Here is a 20,882-nt window from a genome sequence, read left to right as displayed (position 1 = left end):
TGCTGCCCTCCCTTCCCAATGTGTGTCTCCTGCTCCCTCTTGATCTGTGTTCTCAGAACTGGAGAAACTACGTTTGCTTGTCTTTGCTTAACTTGGGAAAGAATTCTCACGTCACAAAAGAATAATAATGAATATATTAATATGATTCTTGGCTAGAAATGTCCTTATCTTCTAAGTTTATGTCTGGAAAATAGGAAAGCTGGACACATAGCTTATTTTATTCCTCATTGTTTAAGGAAAGGGAGTGGGTGATTTATTTGTTTAGAGAGATCTTCCAATAGTTGAGCCCAGTCCGATGGTGCATGCCTGTAAATTTCAGCATTCCTGAGGTGGAGGAATCCAAGGACATTCTCAGACAAATAGTGAGATCAAGACACCTTGAGTTACAGGAGACCCTTAAAATACACACATATGTGTGCACACACGTGCATACATGCACACACACACACAAAAGCACACATACACATACAAAATCATACAAAAGAAGATGAAAGAAGATCAGGCAGCTGGTGAGGCACAAATTACAGCATTTAAAAAATAAGGCCAAAGGGGAAATGAAGATAGATAGATAGATAGATAGATAGATAGATAGATAGATAGGTAGATAATTAGCACATTCAAAATCTGTAAACACATGTATTGTAAAATGGTTAGCATGATTAAACTAAATAAGGCTTCGCTATGTTATATATTTAACTTTCATATCAGTAATTAACTCTACAATGATGCATTTTACTTTCTAGGCTGACATCATTAGTATATAATCTGTTTTATTTGCAATCATCATGATGTGCATTAAGTCTACACTGCTTTTTTTTAATCTTATTAATGAAAGTATGTTTCTTTTGAAGACTCTTTTCCAATTTTCCTGAACTCTAACTCAGGGTAAATTCTCTTCTTTCTTTCTTTCTATAACTTATATCTATTATATAGACAGATAATAAGGACATGTATGATATATACTTTTAATCATATATTATTGCCATTTTTGGTATTTTACCTGATTTGGGTATTCACTCAAAATTTGGAGTACTTGGCAACATCTTAACTCCACTTTTAAAATTTAAAGAAATTTTATCTTACATGAATTTGCATACCCAAACAATATATTTTTATCCACCTCTTCAAAAGCCTTTAATATCTATCGCATTTTTAGTTATACCCATCCTACTCAATGTAAGGAGATCTTATATTAGTTTTGACTTGTATGTCTCAATGATAGGTGAACGTTTTGACATGTCAATCATAACTTTTTCAGTTCTCTCTAGATGAGACATCTGTATAAGTCTTTTGTCTGTGTTTATTATTTGTGAGGTGTTTGTTGTTTCCTTGTGAGCTGTATGACTTTCTTATAAGCTGTAAAGAATAATTTACTGCTGAGTGCATGGACAGGCTTTATGGATGAATTGTCTGTAACAATTTCCATTCTGTGACTTCTTCTTTTCATATCTATTAATGATTTTCTTGCTGTATAGAACTTTATAGTTTGTTGTACTAATACTTGCTTTCAGTTTGCTTTGGTGTCCATATCCAAAAGCTATTTCCAAGACCGATGTAGTGATGATTTAATTTATATTTTCTTATATGTGTTTTAGAGTTCAGGTCTTATAGTACACTCTTTAATCCTTTTGAATTAGGTATAATGAGCATACATGATCAATATTTGTATAATTTACTTTTTTAAAAAGGTACATATAAATTAAGTTTTTAATAGTATTAAATGAGAATAATGGCTTATTAGTTTCATAAAATATTTAGGAGTCATTACAATAGAATTTATTGACTATCTTTAGACAGAATTTACCATAACTTATTCTATAAAGATTCATCTCTGTTCCAAACTTTACAGGCAGAGAGATAACGCAGACTCTGTGGAAGCCCACCTGACAGTTTAACAACTGGCTGGATCATAGACCTGTCCTGGGCAGGGCATATGGTCCTCATTTTACACCTTGAAGCCATTTCTTTTGATCTTTGCTCAGTAGTAACTATAGCAGGGAAAACAACTTTTCAACTCTCTTTTCTCATACGAAGGTATTTAAACCTTCCACTGGATGATCTTATCAATATGAAACTAAATTATGCTATAGGATCTAGAGTATTTAACCTCAATTTTGTGGATGAAAATAGCCTTACATCAGATCACAGAAGGTCAGCATACACACAAGTATCCAACGTTTAAAAGACATTTTAAACTGAATTTTTTTCTGTATGTGACATTTTTCTACTATAGCATTAACTAGCTGAATAATTTCTAAAGATTTAATCACAAAACATTTAATTCTGGGAAAACGTGGATTTTTTTAATATAAAGTGTCATTGGCTTTAGTTTATTAAATATAAAGTTGGGGAAATGTATACTTATTTATTGTTATAAAGGCATTTATCTTAGGAGACCAGGCCATACAAGTCATTCATTATCAATGACCTTATTGTTACTTAAGGAATTCAATTATTTTTTTTTCCTTAAATGAAATTTTGCACAGATTGACAGTCATTATGTTATTTTTTCAAAGCAAATTGACTCATTTCCTCCTTTAATTTTTAAGAAGTGTCCTTAAAATATTGTTGATTGAATATTCTTAAAATGATTATGTATTGGGGATATTTTGGGCAGCACTATGGGAGGTTTTGTGATCATGTTGCTCAGGGTCCATATAAAGTAGATGGCCAGGATTCTCCAGGACCAAGCTCTCTTTCAATATCACATGGAGTAGTAAGAAGAGAAGTTGTATTAAATTTTATGGTATACTTCATTTCAAGCAACTGATTTATTTCCTTATACATAGAGCAAGTGGGAAAAGACATGCATTGTCTTAGTGTGCTGGCAGTACCACTATCTGGGACTATACAATCTTAGTTAAAGAGCAAGTTCATGTAACATTATACTAAATCCCATGGTAATTATATACATAGCATATGCTATCTCCACTCCCAGCTTACAATTGAGTATGGAGAAAAAGATGTTCAGAAACTCTACATTCCTCATATAATATGTACATACTGAGGGAAAATGACAAGCTATTCAGGAGTCATGAAGGGATGTGGCTTTAATTTTAGTATTGTAATTCTCTAAAAGTTAGACATAAGAAATTCATTTGTATTGTATATAAAATTTTATAAACAACTGACAGCATTAAACTTTATAGACAGAGTAATTCTGTAGAGATAAACAAACCACACAAAACCGTAGTGGATGAGTTCAATTTCATGGCATATAACAGTTCTACTGTAATATAGGATTTAAAAAATAAGTATAAAAATTATGAATAAGGACTCTAAGAAATTATTTTGAGTGATAATATTATGTATAGAAAGATGAATTTCCATCCCTGTGAAAAAGGCATGCGATTGTTTGGTGGCAGCCGTACTTTAGAAAGACTAGAAATAAACAAAGTCAAAATAAGGACATAGGAAACAATTTCAGTGTCTACCAAACAAGGCTTAAGTTAGGATACAGAAATATAAATAGTATAGCACCTGGTAGCAAATGAAATGTGTAGAGTGATGGAACATATTGACAAGTACTTTTGGGTTTTACATTTGGAAGGCTGTTAGCATCGAACGCTCCTTGACAGGCAAATGAGCATTCACTGTGCAGTGAAACTGAGTGTTGTAAGAAGCTGAAAGTCCATGATGGAATGGAGGGGAACATGAAAGCTAAGCCTTGTTTAGAGTACTCTTTATATAGGCACAGGATAGTAGCCATGATTGTATGTTTAGTAGAAAAATTTCAAATTTATTGACTGTGGTATTTATCACCAATGCATCCCTTTTTCATTTTCCTAACAAAAGTTGATTTCTAGCCAAGTGCTCATATTTTGGATTACCATGAGATTCTTTGGAGGGACTACGTGGTTCTGATAGATTGACAGTAAGCTATCCTAATTCCAACTTGCAAATCTATAATATTCAGACTTCTATATTGCTATGGTGTCCAAATATCGTGTTGAAATCTCTAAATTCTGCAGTTAGAATTTGCAAAGTAACTAAGTTAAATTCTACAAGTGTCAAGAATCTCACTGAAATGGTCTAAGGTTTCTGTTGAATATTCCTTTGTTTTGTGGCACCTGGGGAAATTTTAGGCTTCTTACATGGGAGCTATGTATCCACTCAAAAAAAGTCAATATTACAAAGAAAAGAGACATAAACATCCTTGAGTATCCAGGACCATAACACTCTGTTGTCACTTCCACCCAAAAAGAAAAGTCCCTAGAGGAGAGCTTTGGGAAAAGCTCACTAGCTACAATAAAGTATAGAACAAAGGATTGTTTCATAGTGGGCAAACCATTGTGATAAGTGAAATGGTAAGACTCATAAAACCAGGGGAGCAAAAAACTGAGGGAGCAAAATAAATTGGACTTCAGGGATGTATGGCTGCTGGGTTATTTTCCTAGAACTATTTTGGTTCAAGTTATTTAGAGCATTGGTTCTCAACCTGTGGGTCTAGACCACTTTGGGAGTCACATATCAAATATCCTGCATATTAAATATTTACACTATAATTCATAACAGTAGCAAAATTACAGTAATGAAGTAGCAACAAAATATTTTTAGTGTTGAAGGTCACTACAACATGGGGACCTGGGTTGAAGCATTAGGAAGGGTTGTAAAAGAACTATTTTAGATTGACAAATCGGAAATCACAGGAGGTCTTCTATTGATACCTAGGTAGTGAGTACAGAAATTGTAGAGATGCCATTGAGAAATTTAGAAGAAAAACATAATTACAATGTACATGTATGGTAGGGAAGCATGGAGCCCTTCTCTTTAAGATTCAGACATATCTCAAGCCCTTCTGGAAGCCTGCTTGAGATGAGACCTGCTTAAGATCAACATGCATTTAAAACAACAACAAAAAATAAAGTTAAAAGTTAAGATTTAAAGATATCTTTCTTAAAATGGTATTGATGAAAATACTGTGTAGGATCATTGCAAGAGGACAGGGATGGGTGTTCGAGGTCATCATATCCATCTGTCATTTTTGTATACAGGATCTCAGTGGTTCTTACCTGCCTAGTCCTTTTTCTTATTTTTTTAGGGTGGGGGAGGGGAAACAAGGATAGGCGATATCATTTGAAATGTAAATAAAGAAAATATCTAATTGAAAAAAAAAAACAACAGTTTCTCATGTTGCACTGACCACCAACCATAAAATTATTTTTATTTCTACTTCATAACTGTAATTATACTACTGTTATGTATTGTAATGTGAATATCTGATATGCAATCCCTGTGAAAGGGTCATTTAACCTCAACTAGGTTGCAACCTACAGAGATTGAGAACTACTGTGAATGGTTTATCTACTGAGTCATCTTCCGAGCCCTAAAAAGTACATTTTTGTTAATATTATAATTGACCCATGGAATCCAAATCATTGACATTAAGAATTTTAAGATGTATTAAAATAATTAGGCTGAAGTTGCAAAGTGAATGTAACTAATTCTGTGGCAAAAAGGCTGAAATATTCTAATTAATATATATTTAATGAGGTACTGAAGACCAACTCATGTGGAGTTAATTGAAATCATTGTAGAGATTGCCTTACAATGCATTTATCACTATGGGAGGATCATGTTAATGAATTTACAGCAGAAATACGAGCTAAAACAAACTACTCCTCATTTCCCTGTTAATGGCCATAAACCAATGCTATTTTAAAATACTTCTTATATCTGAGTACATAAAACAGTATTTTTCAGAGTAGCTGATTTTTTGCCAAATACTTTGTACTTCAGAATAAAGTCGACAACCAAAAAAACAATTCTGCCATATTCCACAAAATGACTTTGACCTCAAATTCTGAAGTGACAGGATGGTTTTGCTCTCTGACAAATATTATAAAGAACACTTTACAGGGAAACAAATATGCCAGATACCCAGGTGATTTCTTCTCCTTGTTAAGAATCTTAAAACCAAGGTAACTAATTTTACTGTAGGGAAGGATCAAAGTGGACAAAGAGCCTACAACTGCTAATGTTTCTCATAAGAGTGAAAGATAAAAGCTTTAAAGAGCACAGGGGCTTTCTTCACCTCAACATTTCATTTCTTTAGAAGTTTCCCATAGGGAAACAAAAAAATACTTAGTTTTACATATAATTTTGAATGAATACAAATAGAGTTATTTTCATTGTCAATGGAAAGTTAATATATTTAATAGTATATGGACTTTTAATTTTAGAGATAAAAAGATCGAGGTTAGTACTGATCCACATTCAAATAAATTAACAAATATAACATTCCTTCTTGAATATAGTGACTAGGCATCAAACTGAAACTTAAACACCAAACTCTAAAAGGAACTGAAAACAATAAAGGAAAATTAGATTAGTACTTTTGCTTTAAGGAATGATGTAACATGACCCAAACCTATTCCCAATAAATAAAATTTAAAAAAAAAAATTGCAGCATGCATCTATAATATCGGTGGCCCCTCCTAGAGGCCATGATACCTACTCATTGCTTCAAGAAATATATATCATTTATAATTTTGAGTTATGAAAATAATGCCATTTGTAAAGCAGAATCCAGAGAAGAATTAAGTTATTAATCAATCCTAATGAATTTAGGACAGTTATTGACATGAGCTGACTATTAGGAGATATTCTTGGGCTTGGCAGTTGTTAGCTAACATTTGTTCTCTACTACCTGGTGCTAATTGGTCTGTAAGCCCTGGCAGCTAAAATAAGAGTTGATGGGAAGAAAAATATGTGTACCTCTTTAACACAAGGGTATGAAAGCCCATAAAAGAATAATTCACAAACCAAATACAAGGAGGGAGCAAGCAGGGGAGGAAAGTTATTTTTTGCTTCCCCTGAGCAAACATGTAATTTCCATGATTTCTTTTTAATGACTGCGGTCTGTGGCCAGTAGGCACTGATTTATGAAAAGCTGTAAAAGATCAGGTGGAACTCCATAGGACATCGTTTACAGCTGCATGGATTGAAACCTATCTAATTTGTCTAGTAAAAGTGTGAGCTCACAGTGCACATCACCCGGCCTATAAATTTCCCCTTCAGACCCTGTGTCTGGGGCTGGGTCTAAAAAATCCCTCCTGCCTGCAGCTGCTCAGAAAGCCAGATTCCCTTGGTGCGCATGAAGAGACATCACAGGCTCTTCACAGTGAGAGACAAATTCCTATCCATTGATAAACTCTCCAGATGTCCTCTCTGAGGAGGAAAGGAACCAATTTTTATTTGAAATCCCTAGAGAAATCCTGGAAGTGGAAAAATGATACTTTGCAGGACTGGTTATTCTGAGGTCACTGGTATCAAAATTTGGTTCCTTTTTTCTTTCTTTCTTTCCTTCTTTCTTTCTTTTTTTCTTTTTTCTTCCTTTTCCCCCTTCTCTTCCCTCTTCTCCTCTTCCTCTTCCTCCTCCTCCTCTCCCTCCTCCTCCTCCTCCTCTTCCTTCTCTTCCTTCCTTTTTGGTCTTGGTTGTACTTTGATCCAAGTCATAAAAAGAAAAACTCAGCTGGGGTCACTCTAATCCCTAATCCACATGTCCTGTCCTGTTCTATTTCAATTTGTTTACACTCATTTTCCCCAACTTCTTCTTGAGTCTGTCCAAAGTGCTGAGTTTAAAAGTACAAACCTTCCTCAGCTGAAAAGAAAATGTTTCCCACTTTGCTATTAGACACACTTCATAAATATCCTGAATAAATGGCCTGGGGTTTGATTCTTCATACCCACAAACCCATTAATAAAAAAGTATTACTATTCATGAAACTATGAGTCGACATGGATTCTGTGCAAGAGCTACTGGAGACATGGAAACTGTCTGGTCTGTGTATGATCATAACTGCAGGTACTTTTCTATTCCTCACATCCAAGGGGACTTTTATATCTCATTGTCTTGTATCTCAGCCTCACTTCATTTTTTTAAAAAGCTTTCTCATATTTGATTTAATGCTTTTCTGTGCATTTTATATGTGAGAAAGATGACTTGTCCAAAAACAAAAACAAAAAAACAAAAAAACATTGTTCAGCTACACTTTCTAAAGACAAGAATAAAGGCAAAACGAAATGTAATATTATCATTTTTCCCTTACATTTAGTTTTACATTTGGAAGTTTTAATCAGATTATCTTAATATGTCCACATAAATAATAATAAAATTGTATATCCATTTATAAGTTTCTTTCATGTGTTCTAAGTAATAATACCTAGATCTAAGGCAAGCTCTGAAATTCTTTCCTGAAATCTCTATTTCTGGAAGACTGAGATGGTTCAGCAGGTAAAGGAACTTGGTGCCAGGACTGGAGAACTGAGTTTGATCACCACTACCCACATAAAGATGGATGGAGACAAATTATCCTATGCTGCTGTTCTCTGATGTCCATATGTGCATTGTGGCACAGGCATCTTCAACATGTTGTGTTCACACACACACATGGGGGGGGGAAGAGAATGAGAGAGAGAGAGAGAGACAGAGAGACAGAGACAGAGAGAAAATAAAAATTTAAACTTTATACTTTGCATATTTCTTGTATGTTAAGGAACTTTTTGTAGTTTTGTATGTTAAGGGGACCATCAATGGTAAATGAAACTTCCTAATAAAAGTGCATTTGAGATGCAGAGTTCACACATTTATAAATTTTCCTCAAAGTTATTTTTTTATTCACAAGAATGTTTCTCACATGGCCTACAGGATAACCAGTGAATCCGTTCATACATGAGACAGTGTAGAATTCTAGAGCATCTGAATGTGTGAAGGCTTTCAGTTACTTAATACAATTTCACTATAATCAATGATAGTAAATTTACTTCAGAAATAATGAAGCATGCTAAATATTCTTAATTTATCATGAAGTCCTCTGGATCCCCAAGTTGATTTCCCACACTTCTAAATGTTGAATTTTAACACTTCAAATTATATATTTAATTTAAATCAGTGTTTTTAAAAGTATAAAATTTTAAAGGTTTAAAAATGACAATAATGGATATTTCATGATATGACATGAAGCTAGGAAGCTAGGAACATGCTCTACACTGAACACCTTTTACCTTAGAGGTTGTTAAAATACACTTAAATCTTAAGAGATAAAGATTAAATCAAATGCCAACCTCAAAAAAATATGAAAGATTTTGAACAATATCTCTGATGAGGTAAAAATTTCAAAAGGCATACACACAATTATAAAAGTTATACTATGATAGATATAGTTTTAGTGCAAACAACATTTTCTCTAATAATGAGAACAGCAACAACATGAGGCACATCCATTTACAAGGGTTGTTTGGGACCTCATAATGAGCTTGCAAAAGTTATTGACTATTCTAATAAGACTTCTAGTAACAGCCAGTTTATAGGGCTCTTGCACCCTCGTATACATAATACCACCCATGCCTAAACTTATAGCCCCTCGACATGGTAATTAACAATATTGTGCCAATCCAACCATTTCACAAAACTTGAAATTAATGAACTGTTTGGTTTTTCAAGTTTTAAATACATAAACAAGATTCATAAAGTATGCAATTTATGTCAGACTAATCGCAAACCTCTACAATTCTGAGGCAGCATTGTTCTGAATGTACCTATGCATGTATCTGTCAGCTATGTATCTTACTTCCATCACATAAATCCCATTTTACAGATGAGGAAAACAGAAAACCCTCCAGACCACATAGGTAGTATATGATATACACAGGATTTCTCCCTCACCCTTCACAACATGTATAGATCAGAGGTCATGCAACACCCTGCAATCACATGTACATTAAGAAAAACAAAGATGCAAACAAATCTGATTTAAATAATTCTTTAAATTATTTATGGTGTAAATAATGGTGTAGCATAGCAGAAAAGAACATTAGCTCTACTATGGGCTGTATTTAAATCTCTCCTCTGTCTCTTTTGACCCAGGGAAAAACACTAAATTTCTGTTAGTGTTGACTTCTGTGTCTATTATAAATTATACACCATCTGTGCCTAACTGATGTTGTAAGTCTTGATGTCTGAGTTCTGTGATTAGCATAGGGCCTGGAACAATATAATTGTTCGTAAGTTTTAAATTTAATCCACAAATAAGGCCTTTGTAATCTCTTTGTTTTTAAGTTCTCTGATTGGGAAAAAATAGAAGTATCAGAGGATAGTTAAAGAAAGGAGTCCCTGAAAGCTGAAGGGAGACTGGAGGAAAACCAACCAAACAAAAGCACCCACACCCTAAGACAGTTTACGCATATTTTGCTTCCTTTGAATCTTCGGGGATTGAAATAGAGTTTCTCTGATTCCTTCATTTTATTTTTGTACCTTTGCTTCAACAAATCTGGCTTACATTCATTCCTACACATATATATAGACTCCATAAACCAACCCTAAATGTTTTTTTAATTAATGCTGATAAATGTTGACAATACAAATACCATTCTACCTCTATGTATCTCTCTGAATATATGTATATACACATGCACACAAATGTGTGTGTAAGAGCTGTTTGGTGTTGTTCAATACAGAACAATTTTATATATTATTATCCATCTGTTATTTTTCATACTTTTTAAATTTTTACTTTTTAAATGACATTGGTAGTGTTATAAAAATTGTGCTGGCTTCAAATCTGGCTGTCAGTGTGCCTTGTATTTCAAATAATTCTTTACCCAGCAAAGCTATGCACTTTCTATAAACAACCATCCATTTGGAAATGGTTTAGTGTGGAAACAGAATTCCTAAGAATTTACCATGTCATACCTGCTATAACTGTATCTAAATCATACTACTTTGCTAATGAATTAAAAGGTTCAATTAGAAAGAGATATATTGATACTTTTATCTGTTTTGATGACAACATTTTGACGGTTTAAAAAGCAGGAAAGAGCAGAAAAAGAGATCACTTTAGCAAGATGATTAGCATCTCCTACTAAGGAGCCAGCTTGAACAGATGACAACTTCGTGGCATCACAGTTCCTCAGAACTCCACATGCAGTCTGGAGGTTCCCACTGATGGAGGTGTCAAATTTTGACACTTAGCCACGCCAATCACTCCTAATGTCTACGCTTTGGTGGTTTTCTTTTCTTGCAGGCCATCAAACCTTCTTCTGGACCAAAGCAATGCCGATATCGCTACCTTCCCCGCAACCGGTGATTGGCTTAACGGCATGAGGACAGCACACTGTAAGGAAATCTTCACAGGCGTCGAGTACAGCTCCTGTGATACCATCGCCAAGATCTCCACAGAGTAAGAGGCATACTGGGAAGAAAGCAGAGGGCTGTGAACATCCTTCTGATCATATTCGTGGGCCATTAATGGCTTACAGATATCTGGTTATACCTGTTTAAGATTCATGGGTTATAATATCGGCTTTACTTGTCAAAGTAATGTCCACTGTAACAACAGAACACAGCCTGGGAGTCCTGTCAACCACATGCACATTGATATTTATTGAGCTATCTTCCTTCTCATGAAAAGAAGTCCCTGCAAGATAAGGACTTCCTATATAGCTGGATATCCTGGCTAGATGTAGAAATACAAATCTCTAGTAGAAAATATTAACTAGTGTGTATTCTTAGATATGTGATTTCCTATTATTATTATGTTTTTTACAAAAGTTTCAGATCTGTCAAAATTGGAAATTGAGCAGTGGATAAATCATCTACTAGAGAGAGAAAAATGTCAAAATCCAAAAGCAATTTCACAATTGCTGGATATCTATCATCTAGTTAAACTCTATCATCATATATTATTAAAGTGTTTACTCTCTGAATTAAAAGCATGCAGAAAAGTGAAGTTACCAATAAGTTTTAAACAATACTTTTTGTTTTCTTTAAAAGGCTCACAGTTGGGGAAGATATAATATGCTCTGTGTTGTTAGTCTTGACCAAATAGACCACACCTTGTTTCTTAGGAATTATTCCAAGAAGAATCTTCTTATTTGAGAAACTCTTTGATTATAAGAAAGGGATTTTATTGGGAGTCAAGTAAGAACCATATATATAGTTCAGTTGGTAGAATAGATTTAGTCTCCACAACCATATAAAATGGTTGTGAAGGTACATACATTTAATACTAGCACTTAGAAAGGAGACAAGGGGTCAGAAGTTCACAATCTTTATCTACATAGACAGTGTGAGACAAGCATGGCCTACGTAAAACCCTAAAAATGAAAAGCAATATAAGAAACAAATCATAAGAAATATGATCCCAGTGAAAATAATAACTCTTTACTTACCCTCAAGGTGTGGTGATTTGAAATTGGGAAGCAAAGAACAGGTGGTCATGCTCTTCATATCTCTGTAAATGATGTTCAATTTACTTCACATGGTGCTATAACTGTGTCTCTTTCTCATGTTCTAAACAACATCAATATATAAAAATATTTCTCTAATATCACACACACACACACAGATGCATGCACACACACACACACACATACACACACACACACACACACACACACACACACACAGATGCATGCACACATAAGCTCTTGAACTCTGTTGTTTCTTCTATCCCACAACTGAGCATGTTGCAGTTCTCTTAACTAATAGAGATATAAGAAATAATTAATTTCCATTTGGACATTAGAACCTTAATAGCCACAAGCCTGCCCTTACTTATCAATTCTGTTCAAAGGAACTAGGGCAAGAGATCACCCTCTTTATTCTAGAGGCCTTCATCCAAGTGTAAGATTTCAGACTGTCTTAAAGAAAGATGTTTGTGTTGGGCAGATATGCCCCAAGTTGACCAAATTACTTGTCAGTCTTTCTCTCTTTCATCTTCCCTATGTTGAATGTAACTGTTTGTCATTTCAAGTTCATTTAAGTCTTACCCTCTGTGACTGAGGTATTTAAAAGTTACAGCACTTATAAAGGCTTTGAATGTTACCCTGACAGTCTTTTCAACAATTTCATTGTGGGGAGCCGCACGATAGAGAACTATAGAGTTTAATTAATGCGTGCATACGTACACAACAAATAATTTGTATAATTGATATTATCAGTGTTGTGATCAGAAACGTTTAAGATCACAAAAGGACCTGTGAACATCTTTATTGCTATTGGAGAGGATAACTTGTTCTCAGAAAGTAAACTTGGTTTAGTCATCTAAAAACATACAGACAGTCCTGTTTAAAGTGGAATGCTATGTTTACTGAATGGATTTCTTATCCAATCAACAGTACGTTGAATTTCTGTGCTGGTAGTTTTGATCAGACTCAGTTACAGGATACAGTTGAGCACTCATTTTTTTTTCCTTTGAACATTTTTATACATTCTTATTTTAGTAACATAAACATTTAGTGTTATGATATACAAAACACCTGCTTTAGAGCATAGAAGCATGACAAGGAATAACCACATCGTTGAATGTATCCACCGAATTGTCAGTTTTTTAAAGGCAAAATTATGCAAATGTTTATTTTTCATAATGCATAATGACATACTAAAATGAAATATAAGAGCTAGAACAGTTTTAATAAGATTAACTACTACATTGTAATATAAATACAGTCAGTCTTTAGAAGCTGTGAATAGATTAAGAAAGCTCTTTGTTCAAAATAGGTAAGCCAAAGAGTCTTCTAATTAAAAATTAGTGATTATTTGTGTCAACATTACAGTAGTGAACCAATAAACTCTTTGGCTGGTAGAATATTTTCTTTCACTTTCACAACTTATATTTGAGTAACCTGTAAATATGCATTTAGCAGGCAACCTCATCTTTTTTGAGAGCCTTCATTCCTTTTGGTTTGTTCTTCATACTCTGAGAGTATCTTTTTTTGTATTTATTGGATATTTTCTTTATTTACATTTCAAATGTTATCCCCTTTCCTCATTTCCCCGCTCCCAGAACCCCTCCCATCAGATCCTCCCTCCTCCTGCTTCTATGAGAGTGTTCCTCCACCCACCTACCCAAATCCACATCTCTGCCCTCAATTCCCCTACCGTGGGGCATCTATTGAGCCTTCATAGGATCAAGGACTCTCTTCCTATTGATGCATAACAAGGCCATCCTCTGCTACATATGCAGGTGGAGCCATATATACTCCTTTTTTGATGGCTTAGTCCCTGGGAGCTGTGGGGGGGTCTGGTTGGTTGATACTGTTGTTCTCCCTATGTGGTTACAAACCCCCTTCAACTCCTTCAGTCATTTCTCTGACTCCTCTATTGGAGACCCCACAGTCAGTCCAATGATTGGCTGTGAGCCTCTACCTCTGTATTTGTAAGACTCTGACAGGGACTTTCAGGAAACAGCCTTTTCAGGCTCCTTTCTGCATGCACTTCTTGGCATCTACCATAGTGTCTGGGTTTGGTAACTGTAAATGAGTTGGATCCCCAGGAAGGACAGTCTCTGTATGGTCTATCCTTCTTAGTATCTGTTCTATTGCTGTGAAAAGATGCCATGACCTAAAAAAAAATTATAAAAGAAAGCATTTATTTAGGAGATTACTTACACAATTTCAGAAGGTTAGTCCATGACCATGATGGCAGGCAGCATAGTAGCAGGCACACATGCTGCTGGAGCAATAGCTGAGACCATACAACTGACCTGAAAATTGGAGGCAAGAGAGAGCAAGCTAACTGGATATGACCTGGAGTTTTAAAACATCAAAGCTTACCCCATTGACACACCTCTTCAACAAAGCTACACTTCTTAATCTTTCTCAAACTTTTTTACCAAGTGGGACCTAAGGATTCAAATGTTTGAGCTTAAGAGAGCCATTCTCATTCATTTGCTACAGATAGTATTAGATGTTGATGTCCTCTACTCCTTTAAATATTTTCCCCACTCCCTGTGTTTTTGTCCACAGTTTATGAACAATGTAGGACCAACATCTATTTTCTTAATAATCTTTCTAAGTCACCATATTCTGTGCCTTATGCATGCCTCTGGTTTGTATTATTATAGAGTTGAAAAGTTAAAAAAAAAGAGAAAGAAAGAAAGAATGAATGAAAAGAAGGAAGAAAGAAAGAAGAAATTTCTTACCAGACCAAGGATTTGACTTTATCCATCAAGTAATGTAACACAAGCACAAAGCCAAAACCTCAGTTCCCATCTTAACATTCACATAAAAGCAATACCAAGAAGCACATGCTCTCTCTCTCTCTCTCTCTCTCTCTCTCTCTCTCTCTCTCTCTCTCTCTCTCTCTCTCTCTCTCTCTCTCTCACACACACACACACACACACACACACACACACATAAACACACACACACATTGACTTTAATTTACTGAGATATCTCTAAAAATAAGCAGACAACATTTTCAATTGAAATAATGTCAGACCCTTATCTTGATTTTGTTAAATTTCCTTGTGCCTCCATGTTCTTATGTTTTAAACTTGATTTCTCCAACTCCTATTTGTCTTCTGACATCCAGACTCAATTCAAAAAAAAAACCCACTTGACTATATAACACTATTGTCTTAGAATTGACTGATACCTCAATGAGATATAGAATTTCTTTCTGTTTTACTGCTCAATCAAGCCCTAAGAAAAGGTCAGGAGAGTTTCCTCCTGAAATGCATTTTAATTAATTTCATGAAATTTAGGGATTTTGCTAAAAATGTATGGTACTGAAGTCCCCAAATTTTCACATGAATCTAAGAAAACACTTTTATCAGGCATTATTAAAATATGATTTTACAATGTAGGCTTGATATAGAGAAGTCCTAGTAAGAAAAGACAGCATAGGGATGCTAAGAGCAACAGAAACTGTGGAGACAGAAGGAGTTTAAATGTGGGCATTGATTGCCTAACAGAGTAATTGTTACAGGTCAGTATCCTGCGTGTTTCAATGACATTTCCCATGTGGTTGTACTCATCCCTTTGTGTTTGAGATGTAGATAATATACCAGCCTCTTATCCCAATTGAGAGCAACTCTTTAGTCTTCAATGATTCTGCTTCTCTTTTAGACTAGATAGGATAATCAAAATGATCCGAGGATAACTTCGGCAGTTAGTAGTAAGAGAGTCTGGACATGGCAGGGTGGTTCAGAGAAGACAAAGATGATTTAAAAAAAAAAAAAAAAAAAAAAAAACAGGGAAAACCCGAAAAGGATGGTTTGTTTATGTTGTATGAAATAAAATGTATTCTTCAGTATTAAAACTAAAGACAATTCTAGATCTATTTTCCAGAGTCTTAGCAATCCTCCTCCTGCTGCTCCTCCTCCTCTTTTCCTACTCTTCTTCTTCCTTCATCCTGCTTCTTCTTCAATACAAGGTCTCTATATGTAACCCTGACTGTCCTGGAACCCACTATGTACATCAGTTTTGCTTGAAGTTATTGAGTTCCATCTGCCTCTTCCTCATAGGTGCTGGGGATAAAGACGTGTGTGTTTCTTTCTGTAGTAAATATAGAGTCTCTAGTAAAAAGTACCCACTGCCAAGGGGTACAGTCTGTTCACAAGTGTCAAATCCCTGTCTGTATCAAATTTACCTGGTTGAAAGACAAGGAGAGGCAATACAATGAAGAAAATAAATCAGAAAGAAAAGCAGGCATAATTGAGAATAATAGTAAAAAATGAGGTAAGAAATGAAAAATAAGCAGGAAGCTCTCAATAGAAGGTAATATTTGAGTGGGGACTAGGGCCATATACATATCAGAACATTATTTTCAAAACAAGCAATTCTTAAAATACACATATTTAGCTATTTTTTATTTAAAATGAAGCTATTTTCTTTCACTACTTATATTCATGACTAATTTCTAAGCTTAAACTACTTTACATTTAATAAAGATATACCTTCTTCCATTTATGAATGACTGGTCAAAAATAAATGCTAAGGCATCAACAACCAGTGCTGTGGGTCATGAATTTGGGAAGAACTTAGGAGGGTCAAAGCACAGTACTCTTGAACTGGTATTGACTGAAACATTCAGATGATAAAGAAAGAGCTTTTATCAAAGGAGTCAACAGTGTTTTCCTTTCAATATCTTCCTTCTCATAGCAAGGAGTATACAGAGGACGAATATGCTCACACATGGTCTCAGCATCGTCAGACGTAATATAGTATCTGTATGGCCCCAGGGAAGGTGTCCCAAGAGAAACAAAGTAGAAGTCTTCTATGTCATAACATCTGAGTACAAGAAAACAATTGATTATTACCTCAGACTTTTAAATACCTTCAGTCAAAGTAACCCCTGAGGTAGATCTGATTCAAGGGAATATCACAAGATTTAATAAACCGTGTTATTATCTGTAATCAGTTAAGCTAAGAAAAAATTTAGTTTGTCTGCTATCACATAGTTCCACACAGTTGTCAGCTTCAATAACAGAGTGTATTCTCTCAAGTTTTGGAGGAAAGATGAGAAATCAAGACATTGATAAACTTGCTAAGGAATCTCTATTAAACAGAGTCTTGCTTCTTGTAGCTTCTGGTACATCATGGGTTTTGAATGACAACATAGCTCAATCCCTGATGCCCTTTGTATATTTTCATCATTGCTATGTCACTCTGTATGCTTTTCTGTCTCTTGTCAAGAAGCACACACTATATATATCACCCATCATTGCCTAGTACTCTGCTTCTCTATTTCTTCAATCCCTGCCCCAATTATATCTCTTAAATCCATAATTTTAAATAAAGACAATGTTAAGTTTTGGGTTTACAAAACTGTGAGAAGCATATTTTTCCCACTACAACATATATATTCCTATACAATATAGGAATTGAATATCCTAAATATAAAAACAGATCATCATCAGAAAATTAGAAGTCAGATATCAAACATGGGGTATATAATTATATACTTGTTTATTTGAACATTAAAAATTTCCTCTTCCTACACTACTCAGAACACCATGAGTCTCACCAGTTTATTTTCTCTTGTGTTTTACAGTGACATGAAAAAGGTTGGTGTTACTGTGGTTGGACCACAGAAGAAGATTGTCAGCACCATTAAAGCTCTAGAAACCCAATCTAAGAATGGGCCAGTTCCAGTGTAAAGTACTGGAAGGATGTGAGAAATGGGAAGAAGCAGCAGCAGCCTGCAGACAGATGGAAATGATGGAGATACTGCTGAATGCTCCAAGTCTAATAAGACACTCAGTTATAAGTCCAAATGCCTTAAAATGGAATTGAAAATCTCTTTATTTTCCCCTATCATTTTACAGATGGGTGGGTGGGTGCATTTTGTTTTGTAATTGCTTTTTAAATGTTAATTGATGGGGTTAATTAAAATTCTTCAGTACAAAGTGGAAGAACTAGTGTAGGGCCAGGGCCATTGATCATTAACTATCACAGAAAGGAACCAAGTAAACAAGAAAAATGGCCTGATGGCTTTGTTGCGGATGGCCACAGAGGAAAAGACTTGTGATATTTTTATACACAGAAAAAAAAAAACCTGTAACAGGTATTTTGTTTCTTTAAAAGCAAGCAAAATAGAGGCATTTATACCTCAAACTATCCGGCCATATTTACTACCTTATCACTTTAGTATTCTCTTTATCTGTTTGAAGCATATAGAGATGATGTTTGTAGTTGTTTTAAATACTATACATTTTTAATTGTTACCTTCCTTAAGTATTCCATGTAAAATCTTGTCTTAATTTGGGGGGAAGTGCATATTTATTTTCTTTTGGATTTTTTAATTGCTTTATATTTATGCCTTGATGATTTAATTTGGGTTTTGTTACAGCCAAGTGCCAAATGCTATTGCAAATTGTCAGCAGTAAGAAACATGTTTAACTAGACCCAGAGAATGATGTATTCTTTTCTAAAACTGTTGAACAATCCACTTATATGTACCAACAAAATGAAATTCTTTCCCTATTAATATTCACCAAATCATTCACAGTCTGAATATCCCATACATTTTTGTCTCTTCATTTATCAGTAAATGTATGCTCCTAATTTAGTGTAATATACTGCTCTGTATGTAATAGGTTTTATCCAAGATGTCATACCTTTCCTACTCTGGTGCTTAGAGGACATCAACTCCTTTCATTCACGAAAGAAGCTTGTTATAGAACTCCTTAGATTTGCAAACTGGAAAGATCAAAATGAGGTTCAATGGTTACAGTAACTGACAGCAGCCTATAGGCAAATGCATGAGCCAAAAAAAGAAGAAGAAGAAGAAAGAAAAATTGCTTGTTTTGAAAAGTCTTTTAATATCATTGCTTAATCATATAGAGAATGATGATAACTAGGCTACTCATCTATATCACTGGGGTGTAGGTCAATTAATTGCATACTTTCATCATCAGTATCAGGTATAACTATCTTTGAGTCTTCCATTTCAATGTACCTATTGTGAGTTAGGTGCATGATTAGAAGCCTTGAACTTCTAAACATATTATTAAACATAACATTTTTGAAATACCAACTCATCTAACCAATAAATCCACATCCTCAGACAATGGAGAAATGAGATGCCTCATTATGGAGATGACTTGTTGTTCTCTAAAGGCCAATTATAAGCATGTTCTTTAATATTAAGAACGATATGCCTAACAGACATCCGGGTGACGATACATGCTGAAGCAAATTTTTAGATTCTGGATTTTATTGCTGATAGTACCATTCCATAGGACCAAGGAATGCATGTGTCACAGAATAAAATAGTTCAAGAGATGCTGCATGAAATATGTCTTTATGCAAAATGGGACATGAAATAAATCCAGCTTCCAATCATAGAGGCAAATTTCCAAATATAATCTGTTCTAGGTTTAGTATACTAGAGCTTAGGTGAATTCTGTCACATGTGAAATTGTTTCCCAAATTTTGGCAATACTCCTTATAACTAAATCATATGACTTGAATTTGTATTGAACTTATAAGAGCATGAATATTTGGAAATGAGCTGATGAAACTAATATTTAATTTTATATCTCCTGAAAGCAGCTAGAAAAGACTCTAACCAAGTAATTTACAATTTGGAATACTAGGTCAAAATTCAAATCTGGCATCTGAACCAATTCACCTAGAACAGCATTCACTCGCTTAAGTAATATTCTGAACACCCTCAACAAAAATGAATTTCAAAATAAGTAGATATTAAAAATCATCAAATTTGTTGCATTTATTTTGGCTGAGAGTTTTTTGTTTGAAAGTAGAGGTGGTTTAAACAGTATATTGCTCTTCATTTGTCAGTATTTTTCTATCTCACCATTTATTAATTTCCTTTGCATAACCCCTTCCCTGTACATATGTAAACATAACAATGTACGATTCTGGACTGGGAGTAGAGGTACTAGAATGCTTATGGCCATCTCTTTGTACAGGAACTACATTGCCTTCCCATATCAATAAGGCTACCACTCCCTTGCCATGTTATGTACCATATTACATGATTTGTATCTTAAATTTGATTTATAGATATTATTTATTTCTCGCAACACACCCAGTCTAGGCTGTACTAAGTATCTCTCAAGCCATGTATAAATATGATGATTGGCAGTATGTGTTTACTTTAAACTTGCATTTTTAAAACATGGTTCATTTAGTTTATGTTGCACAATGTAGATGGCCTCTTACTAATGTAAAATGATTTCTAGTGGGAACATTTATATTTTTATAATAAACATAATGAAAATATTTTTACAGATCGGAATATGAAAGTGGTCTTTGATGTTTTATTTATATGTGAAGCATATGTGAATCTATACAGAGATTCAGAAAACATTTATGTCATTAAGAATGTGCTTTTGGTTTCATTGTCCTCTTTATTATGTAACAAAACTATTTAATGTTCCAATCTAATTGCCAGTAAGTCGAGGAGCTTCATCAATAATTCCAATCTTCATAAAGAATAAATATAATATTAGTTCTCTTGAACTAATGCATCTAATTCACACACACACACACACACACACACACACTCAAACATGCACATTTAAAGGGAAGTGTAAAACTCATATGCTGTCACCTCAGTCAACATATTTGGCAGAGGTGGAACCAAAGATCAAGTCATATGGTCAGCTGTAAGCCTTTCATTGTGTCTT

General features: G+C 34.5%; 1 protein-coding gene across 2 annotated transcripts in view; it reads left to right on the top strand.

The window, feature by feature from the left end:
- Window positions 1-20,491, top strand: part of Epha3 (EPH receptor A3) — a 314,096-nt gene extending 293,605 nt beyond the window's left edge. For both annotated transcript variants that reach the window (XM_031364209.1, XM_031364208.1), the window contains exons 16-17: window positions 11,025-11,180; window positions 17,780-20,491. In XM_031364209.1, the coding sequence (XP_031220069.1) occupies window positions 11,025-11,180; window positions 17,780-17,885 (262 nt within the window). In that variant the 3' untranslated portion in view covers window positions 17,886-20,491. The remainder of the gene's footprint in view (window positions 1-11,024; window positions 11,181-17,779) is intronic.
- The last annotated feature ends 391 nt before the right edge of the window (window positions 20,492-20,882 follow it).

This window comes from Mastomys coucha, unplaced genomic scaffold (genome assembly GCF_008632895.1).
Source record: "Mastomys coucha isolate ucsf_1 unplaced genomic scaffold, UCSF_Mcou_1 pScaffold12, whole genome shotgun sequence".
Classification (NCBI taxonomy): Eukaryota; Metazoa; Chordata; class Mammalia; order Rodentia; family Muridae; genus Mastomys; species Mastomys coucha.
The sequence above is the reverse complement of the archived record's forward strand: the minus strand, read 5'-3'. Positions and strand labels throughout refer to the sequence as shown.